Below are 25,815 nucleotides of genomic sequence, written 5' to 3' on the forward strand. Positions count from 1 at the left end.
TTAATCATTGTGTGTAATGTTTGTTTTATTCCTATTTACTTTTGCCCATTCTCTTGATGATTTCTGATAATTCTGGTGTTCCAATGATTGCGGTGTGTCTGTATATTGTATACGATTAACATGGCATCTAATTGGTTTATTGCTTGAATGTGTTGAATTTCAACCTGGTGTGGTGAATTTTTGGTAAGTGAAGGATAAGTTATCTTGGTTATGTCTACATTTAAGATGCTGTATTAAGTAGGACTATTGTTGCTTGGATGATACAGTGGGAAGGATGGAGGGAATGGGCAAAACACAAACTAGGTGGTGAGACTACTTTTACTGTATACGATCCTAAGCGGTGGACCTCCCTCCCACATGACATGCAGTTAATAATTTTAAAAAGCAGCTTAAAACATATAATTGTAATTTTAGCTTTAGTTTTATATGTAACATTTTATGTGCTTTTGGGAGCATGGTGGATTAATGGTTAGCACATCCAGGGTTGGGGGTTTGAATCCCGTCTCCAGCCAGTGTGCAGACTTTGCATGTTCTCCCCGTGCTTTGGGGGTTTCCTCTGGGTACTTCGGTGTCCTCCTCCAATCCAAAGACATACTTTGTAAGCCATTTCCAAATTGTTCCAAACTGCGATGGGCTGACCCTAGCTGTATGCCTTGAGTTCTCTGGGATAGGCTTCAGGCTCCCCCACGGCTCTATGTAGCAGTATGGAAAATGGATAGATGGAATTTATGTTGATTTATTTATTTTGTTTGTCTGATTGATTGTTTGCTTTCTTTATATATTTTTTTCAGTTTATTTTTTATTGTTGAGCTAATTTTAATTACTGATTCTTATTATTAATTTTAAAAGCAATTTTAAAATTCCATTCAAAGATAAACAGTGAACAGTCTGAAAGCAATATTGCACCCCTTTTTTTTTTTTTTTGCTTGTTTGTTTTGTTTTTTGTTTTTTTCTAACCCAGGTCAATGGGTTAGAAGTGACACTGTAAAATCATTGTGTGTATTGAAGATGAAATTGGATATTTAGAAAGCTCCATAAAGAGAAACAGGAAGTGAGTGCCAGAGGCACTGGTTGCTAACCTTATAAAAACTCATATTTCTGAGAAGATTTGACCTACATACGTGACAGTGCTACCCACACACACTCAGACACAAACACTTTCATGCTTCACTACACTCCCCTCCTCTGAAATTGTAATGTAGTGTTCTGGGGTTGCATCATTTCTCCAAGCGTACTGTATGTTTTGATTTGCTGGAGAATGGGTTTCTGCTTTGTTGCCTCACTTATGTACAGTAAACGCAAAATGCAATTTAGTAGGGAAGAAGAAGAAACAAGCTTAAAGTGAAATAACATTCATGTTGTTTCATTTATAAATTATATATGCTAGGATGTGAGGTCTGTGAAGCTGTTAGAGTGCATGCTGAATGGATCTGTAAGCAATAATCTATTTTTGTTTTTTAATGAACAGGGAGTGTCAGTAAGCCAGTGTCAGCTTTCCTCTTGCTCATTTCTGCTTTGAGGTTCAGAATGAACAAAGAATACAGCCGTCTACATCAATATATACTGTATAATGTACATTTTAAATATGGCATTAATCCATTTCATAGCCAGACATGAATGGTTTAGCAGTTCTGCAATGTTACATTTAGTCATCATTAAATTAAATATCAAAGTAATATTCCTCCCTCCTCACTGTGTGAATCTGTAACGGTACTATTGTTCCAGTAATGTTCCACTATTGTTCCACGATGCACAGCATAACAGCACATCACTCTATTTTCTTTAAAAAATGTATATGGATTGTTTCTAATAGGAATGCGCACTTTTAGTTCTGTAAGACAAAGCCAGGTCATGCACACTGTATGGCTCAACAGTGCTGAAGTACATTTGCTCGATCCAGTTGAGAATTTGTGGATCCACAAAGATCAACCTGGATATCGGGAACAGTTTTGATGTTTTTGAATTAGTGTGATAGTTTGCTCTTGGGTACAATCACAAAATGTCACTATTATGTGTCACATAAAAGGGATGAGTTCCCTTTTAAGATTTTTCTCAAAGTTTCTCCCTCATTTTAATTATCTCACTGAGATTTTCTCCATCATGGCCACCTCTGGTTTGCTCAATAGGGATCGAGTTCTTTATATAGCTTTCTGTAAAGCTGCTTTTTAATAATGCCTATAATTAAAAGTGCTATATAAATACAATTGGACAGACTCATCAAGGTGATGTACTTAGTAGATATAATAGGAGGAAATATTTTTTTGCATGAGATATCTTGTTGATGTGAGAGGAGATGATACAGTTCTCATATAGCAGCTTGGAATTCTACAGATATCCCATCTATACTTTTAGTAACATTTACTTGAACCCTGTGTCATAAGACTGATATCTATGTCATAAATGTGACTAATGTGCCATGACAGCATAAATATAGTTCAGCCATGACATTAATCCATTTCATAGCCAGACATGAATGGTTTAGCAGTTCTGCAATGCCTACGCAGGCCATAGCCCTCGAGTTGGTTGGGATTATAAAGGGTTACTTTATAAGCCTTTATAGAAACGTGGCACAGTTTCATGACTGACCTGGGCATTTCTCGCTGTAATGTTTCCAAGATGCCATTTGTATTAAAAGCTGCCATAATGCTTGATGTCAATATGGTTTATATCAGATATTAATTTTTGCTAAGTCTGCACTAGTTCGAATTTGTGCAATTATAGACTACAACATTGTCAGATGATTTGACAATTGTAACTTTATGTCAGTTGTCAAAACGCTTGACTAAATAAGTGTTGCATCACTCTGACCTCATATGAAATGGGACTTCTTTCATGACATTTTATTTCTAAGTCTATGGTAGCATATAAGTTATCAGGTATAAGGTCGCATATAAGATATAAGGTTATTAGGTAGCATATAAGATAAGGTATAAGGATATAAGGTAGCATATAAGATATTTATTGTCACATATATGCTGATGAGATTATTACGAGTAATCCATATGTAACATATGGTGAGTGAAGGCAGGGCGCATGTGTGAAGGCTTAGAAACACACAATAACATTCAATGAGACTTTGCAACCAAACAAAGAAATAGCCGGGTATACCTAGACAAAATAATGAACTAAGTAACACAGTACAGGTACACAAAATAGAAAAATAAAATCAATTACAGAACAAGGGCAGCGACAGGACTAAATCAGAAACCAAAGCATGAGCATATGGCTTTCATTGCCATGGGAACCGTGATGAGAAGGGGGAATCTGAGAGATAAAAGTGACAAAAAGTGACCAAAGAAAGAGAAGAGGCATGCTGTTTTTTTTTCTTTAGATGTTAGCTAAAGCTGGGTGCCCACTGTGCGATTTTTAATAGTCCTTTGCGACTATTGCCTTGCTTGTTGGACTGTAGGATCATGATCCCTGCTGTAAGCCATGTCACACTGTAGGATGTCAGTTGTCATTAATGTCAGACTGTATGACAGTCAAGACGTGAAAAACGGACGCACGCAAGAAGACTCATATGGAGTAAGCGAAGCCACACTACAGGACTGTGCCTCAAATCTTCTGACACTGCCAGAATTTGCTCGGAGGAAAAATTTGTTCGCAACGGCCATTAATCGGCTGTCGGGGAACATGTCAAACTAGTGATCAAAGACTACAGATTTTGGCCTAGGATTATAGGAATCTTTTAGGAGTCTCAAAATTTGTCTTAGACGACCAAATTGTGGCCAAAATCGTACAGTGTGAACCCAGATTTACTTAGACAATTCTGCTTTTGTTGAATAATAGTATTTTCCCTATTTTTGGTTGTACTATATACAGTACACAATACTGCACACCAGCTCTAAACTCTAAACAAAGATATCTTCCTCAAATGAGCCATACGAACTGAACTATTTACCCCAAATGGTGAGATTTCACAAACCATTAAAAGTCTACAGCATCTTCCACAATCTAATGAATTTATAACTTCCAATTAAGACCTGCTAGAGATTTCTGCAAGAAATCCTTTCATGCAAGGGGCAGAGACAAGAACAAAGCAAGCACTTGGGAAGAAAGCAGCAGCAGATTGAGGTTACCAGAGGATCTAGAGTAGTGAGTGGTACTAATTAGCCATTAGACATGATGTGCCTTGTGAATTCAGTGCCTTAAAATGCGTGCGTACGATATCTGAACCTTAGATGTGATTGTGTGCGTTCAGTATTGCAATAGCAGACACTGAATAATCAGTGAAGTAATAATTATGGCAATACCACAGAGAAATGGGTTTCCTTTCTTTCAGAGATTGCTTGCTGAGAAATCTCAATAATCCAGAAAGAGCAGGAATGTGGCTGCTTGTTTTTATGGATAATGATGTCCTCAGAGCCTTGTGCAAGGATTTCCAACATAAGGATTTCCAGTGGGGATGATGGAATAGATGTGACTGCACATTCACTTCATATGTAGTCTAATAATACAATGGAAAGAAAGTACATCGATCCTTATGTTTACCCCAGTACTATATCTGTGTGCGTGTTTGTGGGTGCTTATAGAATATTACTGTAAGATTTCTGAAGGGAGTCAGCATCATTGCACTCCAAGTGTTAGTGAGTTAGAAAGCATCCGTCTATCCCCAAGTGTGATGCACTCATGCGTATAGCACCGTCCCACTGCAGATGGAATTTCAGCCTTTATGGCACTGCCACTATTTTACAATATGCTTCTTGCACTTTCAGCTCCATAGAAAAAGACTTTATATGTCACTTCATAATGCCATTTTGCTTGCATGCAATTTGTGAAACTGAGTTGAAGAATGAGAAATAAAGACATCAGGGAAAAGGCTGTAATGTGTTGCTTTCTGGGTAACATTAGCTTTGTGTAATACAAAACACACTCTAAATGGTCCAAAGCCTTGTTATTTACAGTAAATGAGTTAGTGCTTGTTATTGCTTTATACATATTGAGAAAACTTGTTCTAGAGCTATTGAACATTATGAGGTTTCTGTCATATTTTGTGCATTTTTACTAGCCTTTCATATTATTCATTATATACAGTAGGCTATACTGTATGTAGGTATTATAGTTATTCTATAGGTATATATGTTGTAGTGTGGGTGAAATTTTGACATGTTCTACAAAATATAGTTCTGAAAGCTACAGACATTCCTAAAAAATATGTATGTTGCATGTATCTAAAACACAACCAAAGTTATAGCATAAAAAAAGTAAAAAGGGAGAAAATTGCATTTATATTTTTTTTATTATTGCATAGAGTATAGAGTAGGAGAATCTCAGACATTTTGACATCCTGTATTGAGATCTTGTAACACTAACAAGTCACATGACACCGGGAAGGGAAAATGGCTAATTGGGCCCAATTTGGACATTTTCACTTAGGGGTGTACTCACTGTTGTTGCCAACGGTTTAGACATTAATGGCTGTGTGTTGAGTTATTTTGAGGGGACAGCAAATTTACACTGTTACACAAGCTGTACACTCACTACTTTACATTGTAGCAAAGTGTCATTTCTTCAGTGTTGTCACATGAAAAGATATAATCAAATATTTACAAAAATGTGACGGGTGTACTCACTTTTGTGAGATACTGTATATTTATGGATTCTTAACGTTGAGGTATAGTATGACATAGGCAGAAAACCCCATTCCTTATTTTTCATCTTTTTCATCAGTTTGCCAGAATTCAGCCGAGGTAACATTTGACGGGTTTTTCCCAGACTACCACACATCATTTGACTTTTTTTTCTGTGTTACCATAGAATCTTAAGCAAAAAGAAAATTGCTGAATTAACTTAAAATATTACCAAATTGTAATGCCCTAACTTTAAATTACTGATTAAAAACAATTGCACATCTGTTTATTTGCACATCTGTTTATTTGTACATTAATCAGTACTGACTACACTTATAACAGCTCATTTACAAGAATATCAGAGTTAGGGGAAGAAAACCTGAACTGTTCTTAGAATGGACCGGTGGAAATATGTCCTCACTGAAGATCTGAATCATCATGAGCTGTGAATCTCATCTACCTCTTAATTCACTTAAATAATGTAGTGAGACATGAGTCTAAGAGTAGGAGAATCCTTTTGTCGGCTCTGAGAGGTTGTAACGTTATCATGGAGCACATTTTCTCGGACATGGCTGAGATCTAATTTGATGTGTCGGTTTCTTTACCTGTAGATCCATCCAGTCACAGATGGATTTTCCAGTCAAGCTGAAGCTATGAAAGAGACTCGGTCCATTTTTAGTGATTTTTAGACTTTTGTTCTTTTTGAGTCTACTGCTCTAATTGATTACCGTCTTATTATTTCATACTGGGGTTGTTGGGGTATTATATATAAGCATTCTTAGGAAGACTCGTGGATGACTGGAGAATGCTTTAGGGTACTAGATTGTGTATGATCTGGATGAACAATAAACAAGCCAGTACTCTCCCCTGTATGAACATTTACAAAAACAAAAAGCTTTTATTATGTCAGAATCTGTAATACATTAATTTATTCATGCACTTAGGTTTTTAAAAAGTTTAAATACCATTAAGAAGTATTTGTCATATAATGTAGTTTAGTGTAATTAACAATAATTTCATAGTCAAAGAAAAACTGTGAAAAAGTGCTTATGGTTGTATATCTAATGAGTACTGTATTAGTTTAAAAATAAGCAAATAAAACCATGCTAAGGTAATTATATAATATATTTCTGTAACTTTTTTCTCAAACAGATTCACTAAAATATAATCTAACCGTCTCCTTTCACAGTTGCTTTTATTTCTCTCTACATGTCTGTGTTAATATTTACAGTGTACAACCCCAATTCTGAAAATGTTGGGACAGTATGGAAAATGCTAATAAAAACAAAGAGGAGTGATTTGTAAATGTACTTTGACTTGTATTTAAACAAAAAACATATGAAGACAAGGTATTTTAAGTCTTACCTAATCAACTGCATAGTTTTTTGAAGATAAATGTTTATTTTCAAAGTGATGCATGCAACACGTTCCAAAAAAGTTGGGACAGGGGCAATTTAGGACTAATAGTGTTAGGACAAGTTGAAATAAGAAGGTGATGTGAAACAAGTGAGGCAATCGTCTAGTCATAGTATATAAGGAGCCTCTAAAAAAGGCCTAGTCCTTCAAGAGCAAGGATGGGTCGAGGCTCGCCAATCTGCAAACCGATGTATCAGTGAATAATCCAACATTCCACAAAGACAAATCAGTAGGATTTTGGGCATTTCACCTTCTACAGTGCACAATATAATTAAAAGATTCAAAGAATCCGGTCCAGTCTTGGTGTGTAAAGGGCAAGGCCGAAAACCACTTCTGAATGCGCGTGATCTCCGATCCCTCATTAGTGTATATTTTCAAAAATAAATTACATTCACAAAGTAAAACATCAAACAATGTGTTAATAATGTGTTTTCAGTATAGTACAGGGTGAATTGAATTTTCAAATGACTATCTTTTGCTTGTTTTTTTGCAATTTGCATACTGTCCAAACTTTTTTTGGAACTGGGGTTGTACATCTGTGTTTTTTTTTTTTCTTTCAGTACACTGATTTCTTCACCTACCATGAGATTAAACTTATTTTTAATCTTAAATTAAAGAACATAAGCAAAAGACCATGCAGTCCACTGTGATGAGTATCGTGTGATTAAACGTGCGAATCAGTGTCTTTTTCATGGTGTGTATTTTGGTTTCTTTTTTCAGTTAAGAAAAATTGTTTATTGCATGGGTTAAAATTTCTACATACCAGGGCATGTACTTAATTTATAATATTTGCAATGCAGTAACTGTATTTACTTGTACATCACGTGTTGTTCTGTCAAGAGTTTGTCAGTGTGTCATTTTAAAATTAAAGCATGTTAAAGCAAGGTCTCTCATTTTGAATGCATTAAAAACTGTGAAAAAAAATCATGATCACATCATCGTCAGTGTGTTTCATTGCATTGTGTTGTATTTGCAGCAGTGGTTTGGAATAGTGTACTAACCCACAGAAACCTAATCAGTCAAGTTTAAGCTCTAGAATGAACCAGTGAAATTTTTAAGTTTTTTTTTTTCTGTGCTTCAGAACTTGAAATTGGGTGGGTTCAATTATGGCCTTGTTTTATTTATTATTATTGTTATTATTTGTTTATTTACCTACCTACCAAACACTGGTGTGTTTAGACTTTAATTGTGCTTTTATGTGATATGTACTTTAAGTTGCCAGGATATTATTTACTAGATTTACTTTACCAGAATACCCAATAAACTGCCTGCAGACAGTGTCTACAATAAATAACATTTCTACAGTAGTAATTTAATAAACCATTCACGAGGGAAACTGTGTTCTGGGAGATGTACAAATGTGGAAAAAGACTGCAGACGTGTGTGTATGGTGTGCTGGGAAGCTGTGCGTGAGTAACCTCTTGACCCTCTCTTCAGGATTTGATGTGCTTTGAGTTGGCGAGTCATTATGCTGCTGCACCTGTGTGGTGTTAAGGTCAGTGCCCTTCACAAGATATCATCTCCATCCTCCTCACTCAGCTTTCACATCACAACACTCTGTGTCCATCACGGCTCAGTGTGGGGTCATCTCAGCATTGAATGTGTGAGAGAGTGTATGATTTGTGCTTTTTATATTAGGGCAGAAAGTGCTATGGATGTTCTGTGTCTCCGGGGATTGTGTCATTATCTGTAATCACTTCATCCTGTGTGCTTTTTCCGATGACATTTCTTTTCCGTACAAATGTCTCTTTCGCTTGTCTTCTTGCACAAGGCTTCATTTGCACCGAACCAAATGTTCCTTTGCTCTGCAGATTGGCCCTAATTTTAAGGAAAGTCTGATAAAGGCCAAGTTCTCAAATCATTACCAAAGTTTGTGAATGTCACGACAAAATTTCATTATGTTCCGAAGGTATCGCTAGTAAACCACAGGTTTTGTATAACCACCATATAGAGACAGTGATGGAAATGATACAAATAAGCTTGATGGAAATTTCTTTTTAGTGATTCAATACTGTGCACCCACAAATTCTCATATTATTATGAAATGAAACATATAGGGCTGGGTGAATTATCGATATAATATCAATATTATGATAAAAGATTGTACGATACACTTTTCTGAGATAACGTTGGTATGGTGATGTATTTTTTACGTTTTTAATAATTACAAATTTTTTTTAAAAAACTTAATCTTCTTTGTCTTTGTAGGCTTTAAAGAAAAGTATCGTCAAACTCAATTTAACGTATTTTTGTTTATAATTATTTGTTTATTACTGTTTTGCAGACAGTTTGTTAGCTAAATTATACATCCTGATACGCATCGAGTATCGCAGAAATGTTCTTGTCACTATCTCCCCTTTAGACAGTGCTGCAGCGTGCAGCGTGTTTGGAAAGCCAGAGTGCGCACGCATGCACGAGCCAGAGGCGCGAGTGCTCAGTGAGCGCATGCTTTTCGATTGTGAATGACCGTGACTTTGTTTCCTATGGACACGTGTGTTTGTTGTGTTTCTGTTCTGTCTCCTCCCTGTGTTGTTATTGTTTGGTGTTCGAGGGTGTGTCTGCAATGGTTTTCAGCTGTCTGCAGTTAACCATGATTACATTAGTCATTTATACCTCTCGGGTCTCTGTGCAACTTGCGCAGTATTAAGTTTACCTTTGTTCGAAGCAGTTGGTTTCTCGTTTCCTGTGTAGATCTCGTTTCATGTTTATGACCTTGTTTTCTTGTAATAAAGTCTTTGATCTGCACTTGCTTCCACCTCCATTACCGTTCCATGACAGTTCTCAAGTATCATGATATGATATTTTTTTCAAATCGCCCAGCCCTAGAAACAAATGCATAAATTGTGATTTTTATCAATCATGCAAAAGATAAATAACTTGTAGATGTAACGTATGAAGTTTAAAATCCATAGTTTTTCCAAGGTAAGCGTTGCATTTACAAATGATAGTTAATTATATCTTATATAGTTACATGGTTATAGTTATCTATTTACTTAAATGGATACAGTAGCACTGTTATACTATGCTGTTATGCTGAATATCAGCTGTGATTTGTGATCACAGACATGCTTATATTCACTACAGAATTATGAATGTGAGTGTGATAGTTCTTTTCAAATACAAATTGTATTGGTCACAAACAACTATACACAGTACAACATGCAGTGAAATGATTTTTACGACTGCCCAGAATAAAAACAGAATTTACTTACATAGTAGAAGTAAAATAGAAAAATATAAATTTATAATATAAAGGATACAAAACATAGATGGCAGAAAAAGTATGGACTATTGTGTATTGTGTACACTATTGTATAAAGTATGTGGAATTGAGGCAGATATGTGCAGCTGTATGTGCGATACAGTGTTGTGCAACATCGAGCTGAGGTTCTATAAACAAGAAATTAATATCGAGCAACTGTCATTTCAGACACAGTATAACCAAGTACACTATGTGGTTAAAAGTATGTGGACACTTGAACATCACACCCATACTGTATATGGTTCTTCCCCAAACTGTTGCCACAAAGATAGAAGCCCACAACTGTAAACAACTGTGAACTTAATTCACTGGAATTAAGAGACCCGAACATGTTCCACCATGATTATACAGCTGTGCACAAAGCAAGCTCCAGGAATACATGGTTTGCGAAAGTTGGTTTGGAAGAATATTCTCTACATTTATATGAGCTTATCTTTCTTTAAATGTTTGTGATTCTTGTTTTATATGCAAGACCAAGGTAGACCAGCATGTGCAGGACTTTTCTCCCTAATTATTCCTAATTAGATCCTCATTTGAGGATGGTAATCAAATAAAACATCGATTAGGTTCTAGTTATTAAGTAGTAAGGTAATTCATAAATTACTAACCTGAGCTCAGGATCAAACCCAACACCCTGAAGTGATATGTTGGCAATGCTACCCACAGCCTCAAATATGAAAAAATTCTTGACTTCCTGTCACAACCATCCTACATACAAAAGGCATCATTGCATCCTCCATGAATAATATATCACTGATTATGATGTCCCATTCCCATTCATTGAAATATGTCATACTAAATTTACACTGTTATACACATCCAGGCAGTTGGTACTAGTAGATCTGCTCTGCCTAGATTTCTTGTTTTTTTAATGATCACATGCTCCAAAATACCACAAAGTAATGTGCCTGATTGTCTGAGCCAATTACATTAACATAGAGACAAGGCCATGCTCATAGTAACTTTATTCACATGAAGCTGTGCATTAGATCTATGGGAATGAGTCTAAATGGCCTGTGATAATTGATATAAGTAGTTTGAAGATGCTCTCTCGCTCTCGCTCTCAGTCTCTCGCCCACTGTGTACAATCTGCACTAAAACCCAGTAAGACATGGACTTGGCAACATCGTTATAACATGTCTGGCATCTCTGGGGTTTTTTTCTTCTGCAGAACCTGTACCAGAGCAGGTTTCTGACTGCTATGTCCTCGCCATCCCGGAGCTCCCAGAGCCATCGCCGGTGCAAAAACAGGGCACGCTATAGCCTCACAGCTGAGCAATGCCCCCCCATCGATCCCAACAACACCTTAACCCTGCCACGATCCTCTAGCGACCCAGACCTGGTGTCAACTCACAGCCGCTCCACCCTCACAGTCAGCACCTCGATCTACAGCATCGGCCAGCCACAGGACCTCCTCATCTGCTGGGACATCAAAGAGGAGGTGGACGCCGGAGACTGGATTGGCATGTACCTGATCGGTGAGTTATCAGATGATCTGTAAATAATAATAATAATAATAATAATAATAATAATAATAATTTTAAAAACAATGCAAGCAATCTCTAGTTTATTATAAAACAAGTTTCTTTTTTTCTGAAGCTTGCTGTGAAAAATTACACTTTCTGTTCTCCTGTAGATGAGGTTCTCTCAGAGAACTTTTTGGACTATAAGAACCGTGGGGTAAATGGATCCCATAAAGGGCAGATTGTTTGGAAGATTGATGCCAGTTCATACTTTATGGAGTGTAAGTATTCCCTGCTATTTCTTTCTCTCACTCCATCTTGCAGTTCAGATAAGATGTCTTTTTTTTTTTTTTTACCAGTTTGATATTAACTTCAGGGCTTAAAATTTCCACTTGCTTCTTTTTTTTTTTGCTGCATAATGCAAAGAAAAACCAATCTCCAAACCCCACATATAATTTACATAGAAGAAATGAATTTGACTTTAGAATTAAAATATCTTTTACTGCCAGTATATATTTACTACCTAATTCTGAAAGTGTTGTCACATTTTGTAAGAATATATGTTTTTCTGTGATTAATTAACAGTTTTTCTTCCATCTTGGTGTCACAGTGTCATATTATGCAAAGTGTTTGAATATGCAAATGATGTGTGGTTCTAATTTTGATTTATATCTCTGATTAGCCACAGTGTAAAGTATTTTTGCTATTACCGATAGCATACAACTTGAGTCACCAGGAATTCTTTTCCCATATGCAGTCATACCACTGCATGTAAAATAAAACAAATTACCATGGATGAATTTTAGAACTACTACTAGATTTACTTTAGTTTAGTGCCATTATTTAGGCTACATCCACATTAATTCTGATCAATTTGAAAGCGCATCTTTTTCTCTCTGTTGGCCTTCCATCCACACTGAGACAGGGTTTTTGTCCAGTGAAAATGGAGCTTTTTTTGAAAACAGTCTCCCAAGTGGATAAATTTATGTGGACTGAGAAAGCTGAGATATTCAAAAACAATTTTGTGTTTTTGGTCATATAACGCAGTCCTGTGAACCATTCAACTCAAAACAAACAAGATGGTGGATGATGTTGTACTGTTGTTGTGGTGCCTGCTATCCAATTTGATAGTGTTGTTAAAGATTAATATCACTTTGTACAACCTTCAGATTGCGTTTTTAAATAAACGCCTGACAGAAATGTCACAGGCCAAAGCTACTTACATTGTACGCATGTATAGTATAGGGCATGTACGCATTCAGACGTTTCAGTGTAGACAAGCAATTATTGAAAAACACTCGAAAACACCAGTGTAGACGGAGAGCATTTTAAAACGAAAATGCGGTTTTCAGATCTATCCAGATCAATGTAGACATAGACTTAGAGTCTGTTAATTCTATCCATAGCTCATGAAGTGGCTTTCGTACACTTTTCTGGCCACAAGCTTTAGAATCTTGAAGGCGGCAATCTGATTGGATCTCCACACTCCCATATATATCCATTTACCTGTACCTCTTTTCAAACACTTGGAGCTTTCCAGAATACAATTTGATTTCCTGAGCAAGATATATTCACTGGAATGCAAAAGAAATTCAGTGGAATTCCCTATTTAGGAGTTATCACAGAGTTTTATTTGAAGAGTGAATAAGCAAAATAATCTTGCAACAGGCTATGGGAAATCTGCAGTTTTAATCAAATAGCCAATTTCTGTGAAAGCAGGCAGTTCTAGCCATGTTTACTGGAAAAACATACCAGACCCTCTAGTGGGGTCTGACTAGCGAGACTAGCATTGATGCTATTTTTAAATGATGCAGTAATACAACTGGGTCATACAGATGACACACAATATCTACTAAACCTACAAACAGAAAGGATTGGCAATGATACAAAAATCCATAATTGTTTTGTCTAGAGAGCCTGGAGGCTAAAGTAAAACCTATATCAAGTCAGATTATTACATTATCATGACTTCATCTGTTGTAGTTATCTGTTGCCATGACCCTCCTAAGTGCTAACGGTAAATGGTTCAAACAGGAAATTGTTCCTCATTTATCAGGAGACAGTGGGCCAGATGTGGGCTGCTCAGTGAGCAGGTTGTGTGCACAGTGTGCTCTAAATGGTTATTGTGCTCCTACCATTTTTACAAAGCATAGCAACTACACATGGGGACATCTTTAGCTTGGTTTATGAACTTTTGAGAACACTTTTCAGAATTCTGCCATACAGTCAAAGGCAGCTAGTATAAATGAGATAGCAAAGTCTTACAGTAAAATAATAAAAGACCTCAATATAAGGTTTACATTTTGACATCCACATCAGATAAATTGATGTTAACAATTTTTTTTGGATTATTTATAATTTTTTTGACACAGAATGGAATAAAGAAGCTGGATTATTTCTAGACCAGCCTGTAGATTCATGCAATATACCAGTGACTGTCATGTCAGATGATTACATAGAGTCAAATGCTCTTCTAAGCCTAGCTCACACTGCAGCGACAGATGCTAACCAATGCCAACAGTCTCATTTGTCGGGTTTTGTTAGATCAGTGTGTTAACCCTGTCAGCGTCTGTTGACATTGGTCAGCTTTTGTTTTCACTGACTGAACATGTTCAATCGACGTTTGTCGGTCATGAAAGGTCTGAGCAGTGTGGTATGATTTTCCAATAAACTATGACCTGGGCACAAACATCACGTCGAGGCAAGCATCCCTGAAAACTCCAGAGCCCATGCGCTAGGTGCCAGGCATGCAAAAATCGTTGTTGAGAGTAAAAAGTTGTTGAAACTGCTTGGGGGCAAACCGAGCAAAATTCTTCTGTCTGCAGTTCTCATCATAAATTTAAGTAAGTGCCCTGTCTCTCACGTCACAACAACAAAGGCTTCACTCACAACCTCTTATCAGTTCACTCTTTGTCAGTTCAGGAGAAGAACAACATTAGTAATGGTAACATTTTGATTGTGGTAAAAGGATCATCCCATGCCAGTCTGACCATCCGTAAAAAAGTTTGTTGGTGACTGTTGGGACTGACACCACAGTTGTGAACATGACAGTTGTGTTTCCCAACATCTTAAATCCAACGGCCAACTTTTAAAAGTTGGAGATTGTCAGTGTTGGTTGTCGTCTGTCAATGCAGTATGAACTAGGCTTAAATTTTATCTTATTTTGGGCTGGCATTGTTCAGCCTACTTTGCTGACACATCTGTAACACATCATGATCAGTAACTGGGAAGGTGCGTCGGAAATACAGCCATGGGTATAATCAGTCCATACAGGATGCCTCTGAGGGTTTTTTTTGTGATTGTTGCAGCAAAAAATGCTTGATTTTGCTGCAGCATTTTTCAAAATTTGTGATGCAACTTACTGTGTTGTTTTTTTTTCCAGAAAACTACTTGAATTGGCGAAATTGCAGTTTGATTTTGCACTGTTTTTCTCAGTGATATTTATTGGTAAATGAGACCTTTTAGCTGTACTCATGTTTAATGCACGTGAATCAAAGTGGGCTTTGGCTGAATGCGTGTTGTGCTAATGTCACCCGATGCGTCTTGGCCCAAATCTGCAGAAAATCTGCGGTAATTTTGAACGATTGAAAGATTGCTGAGTTTGCTTGATTTTGAGTTCATTTCTGCGATCATAAAAAATCACAAAATCCTGGAGGGACTGTATAATGAATCTGAACAAAGTGGATTATTTAATCTATCATCCGTTTTCCCCTAATATGCCTTTGGAGGAGAAAGTAAAAGTACGAGTTAGTACAAGTTAGAAAAAAGGACAGATGAAAGAACTGTCGTGTTTTTTGGTTTGAACAATAGAGTTCACTGTGTTTGATATTTGACAAAAACATGACATGAGCCTAGGAGGACATTATGTACTTAAAACACGTGTCTCTTTAACATCTGTCTAATAGTTTCATTATTCTTATTACTGTGTGCCATCATTGAGACTTAATTAGATATTAGATTTTAACCCACTCATCTAATATCATGAGGAGCTGTCACTGCATGCAATCCTTAGAGAAATGTAAAGGAATTCTGCAAAGCACAGAGGCTTACAACACATTATGAAAAAAAAAAAAAAAAAAAAAAAAAGAAGTACTATAATACAAACAGGTTTATCACAATCTCAATAATGTTGAGATCACGGCTCAGTGAAGGCCATTGCATCAGTTGCTGCACTTATTATACTTTGATATGCTGAAAATAGTTCTTTCTACACAGGAAAGAAATGTTTTGGACCAGCTATACAGTATATAGGCTACAGTCTCATCTACTGTCTACACTCTTTGTGTATATGATTGCATTTTTACTCCCCACTGTTGGGAGTAAACAGATTTTTAAAAATTATTTCAAATGTATTTCACTGTGGTTCCGACACTTGATTGTGCACGACAAATTAATGTATAAAAAAAACAAAGTAAATGTGTTTAGTTATAAAGGTTTGAAAAACATGTTTAATTAACCATAATTCTACCCATCTTTCCTTTGTTAAAGCTTGCACTATTGTCAGTTAAAATCTATTTTTCCAAGCTGGCTATCACAAGGCTTCTTATGCACAATTGGATATTCATTTCCCTCCATGTTGATGTCCATATTCATCTCCATGAAGGCTACATGTAGCTGTTTCTTACACAAATAGGGGGAAGATAAGCTACCATTTTCTCATTGTTAATTCTCTCTATTTTTTTTTAATGGTGACAGGATGCACAGTTTCATGAATAATTATATGCTGGATATTTCCAAGCTAGTAATTGTTTGCGTGATGCATGTGTCAACATGTGCCAGGAAAAACAACATCACTCAATTGAAGTGCCAAGGCATGCAAATCCTTTTTTTCTGGCAATAACATGAATTCTGCTTTAGAGACATGTTTTATTTATTAGTGGCTTGTTATATTGGGTACCTCCTGATGGGTTTTAAGTTGAACTAAAATCAAATGTTTGATGTCATTTACAATAGGTTTGCTTTACATTGCGCATAATATGTGCATATTTGGTAACTTTATTACAGTAGACAGATATTGCTTAAATGATACCTTGATGAGGTTGTAGTGTGATGCATTTCTGGTGCCTTGAATGCTTTTATATTTACATAGCCAGTGAAGATGTGGCTTCTCCCTCTCACACTGCCTCTTGCAAACCGTTTTGGAAAGCGTTTTGGAAATGAGTCAGTGAATGGAAAATATTTTGTCACTTTAAGTTGTTCAAGAGGGTTGTTTTAAGCAATTAGTGGCTAGAAAGCAAAATACTCTCGAGCCACAATTGCCTTGCCCTACATAGAATAATCTGCAGTTGGTCGTTAGCAGTGTCACTCACTTGTGAAAGCTTGAGATTCCTGACCATGTTGAGTAAAGAAAACGACTAGACTGTCTAATGATAACTAGAAGTCTGGCTTCTAGCTGGGTCCCAGTATACTACTTAGTAAGAAAGATGTTTAACTTCAGAATTATGTCTGAAAAATACTACTCACAGACTAGCCATGTCTACATTTGTGTCCATAAATATGTCTCTAAAATGTATTCCCTTTTAGCATGTTCCATTTTCTTACCTAAGAAAATGACACAGAAGGTTGTATGGCTGTGGGACAGCATCAGTCCTGGGGAGGGGTCAAGGATGATGATGCCATAGCCACCAGGCCAATAGACATGGCAGAGTATAATATTTCCCGTTTTTTTTTGTCCTTTCATTATATAGCTGAGACCAAGATTTGTTTCAAGTATTACCATGGAGTGAGCGGAGCACTGAGAGCCACCACCCCTTGTGTAACTGTGAGAAACCCTTCTGCTATTGTGAGTATACACACACACACACACACACACACACACACACACACACACTCGATTGCTGTTATCTGTGACCCTAATAAAACATGACAAATGATGTCACATGGGTTAATGAGGCTAGTGGCCTTGTGGCTAAAAGCAGAAATCCACAAACCATTAACAAGATGTTTACATTCAACGCCCATGTATTTGCATAGATTTTAGACATGCTCCAATAAACAGGTGAAAGGGGTATGTTATTTCTGTCAGAAGAGGCAGTCTATGGACACTTAATGTTCAATTTTTCACATTCACATAAAAAATTTAACTTCATTATCTCACAAAAAAAATTAACAAAACAATTTTTAAATCACTGCAAAACAATAACTGTATAAGAGGAGGTGTATAGGGATGAGAATGTCTTTTCATGGGTAGTTGTATTTGTTGTAAGATAGACATAGCTCTTTTTCTGCTTGCTTTATAATTCTTAGATTTTTATTTATGCTTATTTTTTAAACTTAATTTTTTATTCAGTTTTTCATCTATTTCAAGAGAAACATTGGTAAGGTAGAAAAAAAGACAAAAAGGGGGGTGGGGGGTTGTGCAGCAGCTGTCTAGAACTTAATGTTCCATTTTTACAGACACATCAGAAGAAGCTTAGATGATCATTTTACATACATCAACAATCACAAAGGGTTACATAGCACATCAAGACTCTCATACTCTACATACTTGACTGTATTGACTATGCTTCGTTGGTGTATTAGGTCCCATCTATCCATCCATCCATGCATTATCCATACCGCTTAGCATACGCAGGGTCACGGGGGAGCCTGGAGGCTATCCCTCATGGCACCAGGCGGGGAACACCCTGGACAGGGTGCCAGCTCATCGCAGAGCACAATCACACACTATGGACAATTTTGAAATGCCAATCAGCCTATAACATGTGTCTTTGGAGTGGGGGAGGTTTCCTCAAACACCCAACATGCTAACCACTAAACCACCATGCCCTCTGTATTAGCTCCAATATTTTCTGCAAAAGATATTGTACAATTTTAGTCCATAGCATTATTGTTGGGGGTTCTTGTTGCATCCGCCTTCTCGTTAAAGCCTTTTACAATTAGTGGTTGATTATGCAGCTATCCATAAAAAGATCACTTATCCAATTATCCATGGTGAATATAGCAGAGACGGATATTCTATACATCATGTCCTGGAGCGTGGATTTATCCAGTTTGAGTGGCATGTAATTATTGAATAAAAGTTGCAACACTCAATCCATAATTTAGAGGTGGTGAAATGCTGCTACCTTAGCCTCACAAGCCAGGCGTCTAGGTTTGGCTAGAGAGTCTAGTATTTTTCCCCTCACTAAACCGTGCCAATAACTGGCAACTTAAAAAAAAAGAGAAAAAAAAAAGAAAGAGGCAGACTGACTTTGCAAATGCATGTCAACCATGTTTTAAGCTAAACTATATTATAATGCACATTTGAAGAACTAAATCTCATGTCTGAATAAGCAGAAAATTAATTATTCAGACACTATGTCTTTATTGTAACAACAATGAACAGGATACAGTGTTGTCTTTAAAATTTCTTTTTTTTTTTATTTGTTTTTTCTTGGCTATAATCCAAGATTATGTAACAGCTGGGAAGCAAATACTTCAAATATGCTACTGAAGTCAAGAGCAATTTAGCAAGTATTTCCTTTCAGGTGATATATATTACTGTTTCATAGGGGTGACACACACTTAGAAAAAATACACTTATAGAACAATGAGATCTAAGGGAGTTCAAGCCTTCTACAAACTGCATTACAAACTTATAATATGGTTTCACACACATGGACACACTATATGGCATAAACCTTTTTTAACAGTCATCTTGTTCCAAAAACCTCATTGTGCTCAAAGCTTGCTTTCCCATGTGCCTGGAAGTATGTATACAATGATTTGCTTATCAGATAGTAGCCTTCAAGATTCTCAAGCTGGTGGCCAGATAACAGTTTAAAAAGCTGTCATATCAGGGACCAACACAAGGGGACAAAATGTTCATATGCAACTCACCTATAGCAGTTTCTATATGATGAATATCAGTGTTATGTAACAAGCAGTGTTGGTGAAGCTACTTTGAAACTGTAGCTTTTCAAGCTATGAGCTACTCATACTTTGAAGTAGTTAGGCTACAGACAAGCAACCCTTTTAAAAAAAAGTAGTTAGCTACACTACAGGTTACTATGAAAAAGTAGCTAACTACATTGAAGGTACTCAAATGGGCAACATTTTTAGTATTTCATGATTGTGAATCAGCTTATGAATAACTGCGTATACAGTGGTGCTTGAAAGTTTGTGAACCCTTTAGAATTTTCTATATATCTGCATAAATTTGAACTAAAACATCATCAGATTTTCACACAAGTCCTAAAAATAGATAAAGAGAACCCAATTAATTAAATGAGACAAAAATATTATACTTGGTTATTTATTTATTGAGGAAAATGATTCAGTATTACATATCTGTGAGTGGCAAAATGTATGTGAACATTTTGTTTCAGTGTCTGGTATGACCCGCTTGTGCAGCAATAACTACAACTAAACGTTTCTGGTAAGTGTTGATCAGTCCTGCACATCGGCTTGGATGAATTTTAGGCCGTTCCTCAGTACAGAACAGATTCAACTCTGGGATGTTGGTGGGTTTCCTCAATGAACTGATTGCTTCAGGTGCTTCCACAACATTTCTATTGGATTAAGGTCAGGACTTTGACTTGGCCATTCCAAAACATTACATTTATTCTTCTTTAACCATTCTTTGGGAAAATGACTTGTGTGCTTAGGGTCGTTGTCTTGCTGCATGACCCACTTTCTCTTGAGATTCAGATCATGGACAGATGTCCTGACATTTTCCTTTAGAGTTCACTGGTATAATTGAGAATTCATTGTTCCTTCAATGATGCCAAGTCGTTCTGGCCCAGATGCAGCAAAACAGGCCCAAACCATGACACTACAACCACCATGTTTTACAGATGGGATAAGCTTATTATGCTGGAATGCAGTGTTTACCTTTCTCCAAATATAACCCTTCACATTTAAACCAAAAATTCTATTTTGGTCTCATCTATCCACAATTTTTTTTTCCAACAGCCTTCTGGCTTGTCCATGTGATCTTTAGAAAACTGCAGATGGGCAGCGATGTTCTTTTTGGAGAGCAGTGGCTTTCTCCTTGCAACACTGCCATGCACACCATTGTTGTTCAGTGTTCTCCTGGTGGTGGACTCATGAACATTAACATTAGCCTGTGTGATAGATGCCTTTAGTTGCTTAGAAGTTACCCTGGCGTCTTTGTGACCTCATGGACTATTACATGTCTTGCAAAGTGATCTTTGTCGTTTGATCACTCCAGGGGAGAGTAAAAATAGTCTTGAATTTCTTCCATTTGTACACAATCTGTCTGAATGTGGATTGGTGGAGTCTAAATTTTTTAGAGATGGTTTTGTAAACTTTTCCAGCCTGATGAGCATCGGCAACTCTTTTTATGAGGTCCTTAGAAATCTCCTTTGTTCATGCCATGACACACTTCCACAAACATGTGTTGTGAAGATTAGACTTTGATAGATCTCTGTTCTTTAATTAGAACAGGGTGCTCACACACAACTGATTGTCATCCCATTGATTGAAAATACCTGACTCTAATTTAACCTTCAAATTAATCTGCTAATCCTAGAGGTTCACATACTTTTGCCACTCAAAGATATGTAATATTGGACCATTTTCCTCAAGAAATAAATGACCAAGTATAATATTCTTGTCTCATTTGTTTAATTGGGTTCTTTTTATCATCTTTTAGGACTTGTGTGAAAATCTGATGATGCTTTAAGTCATATTTATGCAGATATTGAAAATTCTAAAGGGTTCACAAACTTTTAAGCACCACTGTGATTGTGCATAAAGAAATTAAACACAATTTAAAGATAATTCAGAAGTTTTTATTTTTTATTTATAGATCATCCATTAATTAGACCACAATTAAAACTGAAACTGTATATTAATAATATTACTACTACTTCTACTACTACTACTACTACTAATAATAATAATAATAATAATAATACAATATTAAAAATGTTAATAATACTAATAGTAATAACAATAATAACAATGTAATGTAATTAAAATCAGAAATATAGCCTACTCATTTTAAATAATGTGTACATTAGGCTGCTTATCAATTTAAAATGACAATCGCACTCACCTCAATATGCGTCCTTAAATTTGTGCTTGAACTCTTGTACATCGATAGTATTTGAATCTTTGGTTTACAAAGATTACATATAAAGGTGTAAGATTTATTGTTCAATCACTTAAGGCACATGAACTTCAACAAATAAAGCCATGGATAATTGGTTTTCTCATTTTCTAAATCAGTCGCCAACTCCCGCACCATCATGGATAATAAGGATGAGTGTGTCGACCTCGAATAATCAATACTTCTGCTAGGTCCATAATAATACATGCAGTGATTTTTTCAACCACTGATTAATTAATGAATCATGGAAATAATAATAGAATACATAATAGAAGGAAGTTTTTCTCTTGCTGCTCCCTTAAACAAGATTTTAAGAAATACAATCAGACTGTTGTATTTAGAACCTAAAATAAATCCTTCTCCATGCACTGATAAACTTCATATTTTATTTATAAGTAAATGTAAACATTGTGTTGTGTTGCCTATTAACATAGCGCCAGTAATATTCTCTGTATCAGAGGATAAACTCCAGTGTTAATTTATTATGGTATTATCATTTACCCACCCCATACATCACGTAACAACGTGTGGTTGGTCGCTTTACATGTACATGTCTCTTCCTGTCCATGTAAGCTACAACGAGGCTCTTAATTCCTGTGAAGCAAGCAGGCCCCGCAGATATGTAATAAAAAGGACTGTTATAATTGGACAAAAAAAAGTAGCGATTGGTCATGCTACATTAATACTTGTTTGAAAAAGTAATTCGTTGGTAGCGTCACTACTTTTAGTTACAGTGGGGAAAATAAGTATTGGACGTGTCACCATTTTTTTCAGTAAATATATTTCCAATGAGGCTATTCACATGAATGTTTCACCAGACATCAGTATTAACTAAAGAAATCTTAAAATATAAAGAATTCACAACATTAAAGTCCATAAATGAAGTTATGTGTAATAAAGTGGAATGACACAGAAAAAGAGTATTGAACACGGTAGCTGAAATTTATTTAATACTTAATGGAAAAGTCTTTGTTTGCAATGACAGCTTCAAGACACTTCCTGTATGAAGAAATTAATCGGCCGCAGTATTCAGGTGTAATTTTGGCCCATTTGGCCCATTTAAATCTTGTTCAATTGGATTCAAGTCAGGTGATTGACTGGGCCATTCTAACACCTTGATTTTGTTTCTCTGAAACCAACTGAGAGTTTCTTTTGCTGTATGCTTTGGATCGTTCTGTTGGAAGTCCACCCACGTCTCATCTTCATCATCCTGGTGGATGGCAGCAGATTCTTTTCTAGAATCTCCCAGTAATGGGCTCCATTCATCGTTCCTTCAATTAATCTGCTAAAAGGGCAGAGTACCATGTGATGAAAAACAGCCCCACACCATGATACTTCCACCTCCAAACTTCACTGTTGGTATAGTGTTTTGAGGGAGATGTGATTTCTTCTCCAAACATGGTGTGTAGTATGACAGCCAAAAAGTTACATTTTGCCCTCATCAGACCAGACTACACTCTCCCAGTATTTCATAGGCTTGTCCAAATGAGTTGTAGCAAACTTTAAACAAGTGTTGACATGCCTTTTCTTTAGTAATGGAGTCTTGCAGGGTGAGCGTACACAGAGTCCATGGCGTTGAAGTGCATTGCCTATTGTTTTCTCTGTGACAATGGCACCTGCTGCCTCCAAGTGTTTCTGGAGCTCTTTCTGAGTGGTCCTTGGCTCTTGGGCTGCTCTTCTGACTATTCCTCTGACTCCCTGGTCAGAAATCTTGGGAGGAGCTTCTGTGCATGGCCGGTTGATGACGGAGTGATGTTGCTTCCAATTGCGTAAATGGCCCCAATGGTGCTTACTGGAAGATTCAGAAGTTCCATATTCCATCAATATGTTTTGCAACAATAAGGTTCCAACGGTCTTGGGAGAGCCCTTTGCTTTTACCCATCATGAGATGTTTCTTGTGTGACACCTTGGTAACGAAAAGCCTTTTTATAGACCATCAATTTACTAACCCAGCTAATATTACTTTGCACAGATAGGAGATATAATTACTTACGGATTGCAGCTGGTTCCTTGCCTTACCTTGCCTTGGAGAACTGCTTTTTCTTAGCATGTGTCATTCCAGTTTATTGCACATAACTTTATTTATGGACTTTAATGTTGTGAATTCTTTATATTTCCAGATTTCTTTAGTTAATACTGATGTCTGGTGAAAATTTCATGTGAATAACCTAATTGGAAATATATTTACTGAAAAAAATGGTGATGTATCCAATACTTACAGTATTTCCACCACTGTAACTCCTCCCCAACTAGTAACAAGCATATGTTTACTTGCTCCATATGCCATGTCCTGCACCGTCAGGATGTAAATACTATAGGCTACAGAGGCTACAGAGATTTTCCCCATTTTGAAAATACCTGATAGATATTAGATTTTAGCCTCCAATCTAAGATCATAACCAGCCTTCTCTGTGTCAGATGCTCTATCTGCAGAACATCAGAGGATGAGACTACCTTTGGTAAAAACCCAATTCATCATGACTGTTTTTGTTGCACGCTGTGTCAGCTTATATTGTCACTTCATAATTGATGGATTGAATCCTGAGAAAAATGTTGCACACTGTTCCTAGTCTGCTGCCTTTAGGGCAGCTGTCCATTGTTCCGTCTATAAGATTAATGTGTCACCTTTTATTTGTCTCGCTGACCCTCTGTTTTTCTCTCTCCCAGCTTACAATGCTTCTTTGTCACTAAATTAGATTAGAAAGTGGAGTGGTTTTAAAAGTCATGGCAATCAATCAGTGCATGTCCAGATTTGTCCTTAGTTAGTACCTGACATGTCAATGCAGTCTCCATCATTTACCATTCTAACCTCATGCACACACTTCTTTTGCTCCCTGAAGCATAAATAGTCAAGGCATTGTCCTTTCAATATCATTATCCCTGGTTAGCATCCAGCTGAAGAGTTTCCGGAGATAGAGTTACTGTAGCCCACTGCTATTGTGCTGCCGCCACCCCAGGAAATGCTGAGCACCCCTGAACTTGATCCCTGTGCCCTTTCTGAGGGCAGTATTTAAAAATAACTGCTGGCGGAAACAGGCACAGAAAGGCCAGGTGTGAAAGAGAAAGTGAGAGCCTGGATAACAGGCAAATGGACTGCACACTTCTCCATCTATATACATGCACCCTATTTACGCACTTTCTCCAGTGCTGAGTCTGGGGCAGGCTGAATTTGGACTGATGTCACCCAGTCAGACTGAAGGCACGAGGAGGAGGAGGAAGAGGAGCGAGTGCTCCATCACCTGGATGCCTGACTGGGTGAAGGTACATTGTCCCGTTATTGTAATAACACTGGCTTAGAGTGGTGGAGGTATGAGGATGTGGATGTACAGTACAGTAGACGGGCAAGGTTCAGGTAAGTCGGCAGCTTTCATGCAGAATTTTATGCACGATCTCACCAAACTTTGAGGAGACTTGTGAATCGATGAATAACCACTCACAGCTCTACTTGGGTGTGTGTTCATTTGCCAGGCTGCTACTTCTGAGCTGATCAATGCACCCGGTGCATTATTGTTATTATCTATTAATATTATTATTGCAAGTTAGCCTTCTGTGACTCACAAGATCGAGACTTTGATTGATGGTCATGTGACTCTTACATTTACTCTAACTGTTGTGTTTAATTAGCACTTGTTTCTGGTCAATTTGTAGAAACTTCTGAAATTTCTGCCAAATTTGTAAGTCACATTGCATAAAAGCATCTCTAATCCAAAACAATTAAATGTAAATGTAAAATTTATTATATATTACTCAGAGGCAAAGGAGAAGAAAAATTTTAAACATACAACTTTCACCTAGTCACATTGCATTGCATTCTTGGTTCATTCTGCAATTTGTCATGTCATTCTTAAAAGTTGATCAGATTTAGACTCTGCATATGGAAATGGAAGATGGCAGCTCTGCATTTCCTGTGTCCATTCAGCATGGATATTGAGCAAGTCTGAAAATAATTAACGTGATCCTTGCATATGGTGCAGTATTGTAAGGAGTAAGGACGGTATGGTGCAATGTGATGTACACAACAGACTGAATAAACCAGAGCTGTGTCTC

General features: G+C 36.8%; 1 protein-coding gene across 8 annotated transcripts in view; it reads left to right on the forward strand.

Moving 5' to 3' along the window:
- Positions 1-25,815, forward strand: part of LOC108271758 (E3 ubiquitin-protein ligase HECW1) — a 99,359-nt gene that overhangs the window by 4,528 nt on the left and 69,016 nt on the right. For 2 of the 8 annotated variants that reach the window (XM_017479494.3, XM_017479510.3), the window contains exons 2-4: positions 11,420-11,726; positions 11,885-11,992; positions 17,399-17,493. In XM_017479494.3, the coding sequence (XP_017334983.1) occupies positions 11,420-11,726; positions 11,885-11,992; positions 17,399-17,493 (510 nt within the window). The other 6 variants (XM_017479502.3, XM_053683700.1, XM_017479516.3 and 3 more) reach the window with 6 other exon arrangements.

The sequence above is a fragment of the Ictalurus punctatus genome, chromosome 1, assembly GCF_001660625.3.
Source record: "Ictalurus punctatus breed USDA103 chromosome 1, Coco_2.0, whole genome shotgun sequence".
Classification (NCBI taxonomy): Eukaryota; Metazoa; Chordata; class Actinopteri; order Siluriformes; family Ictaluridae; genus Ictalurus; species Ictalurus punctatus.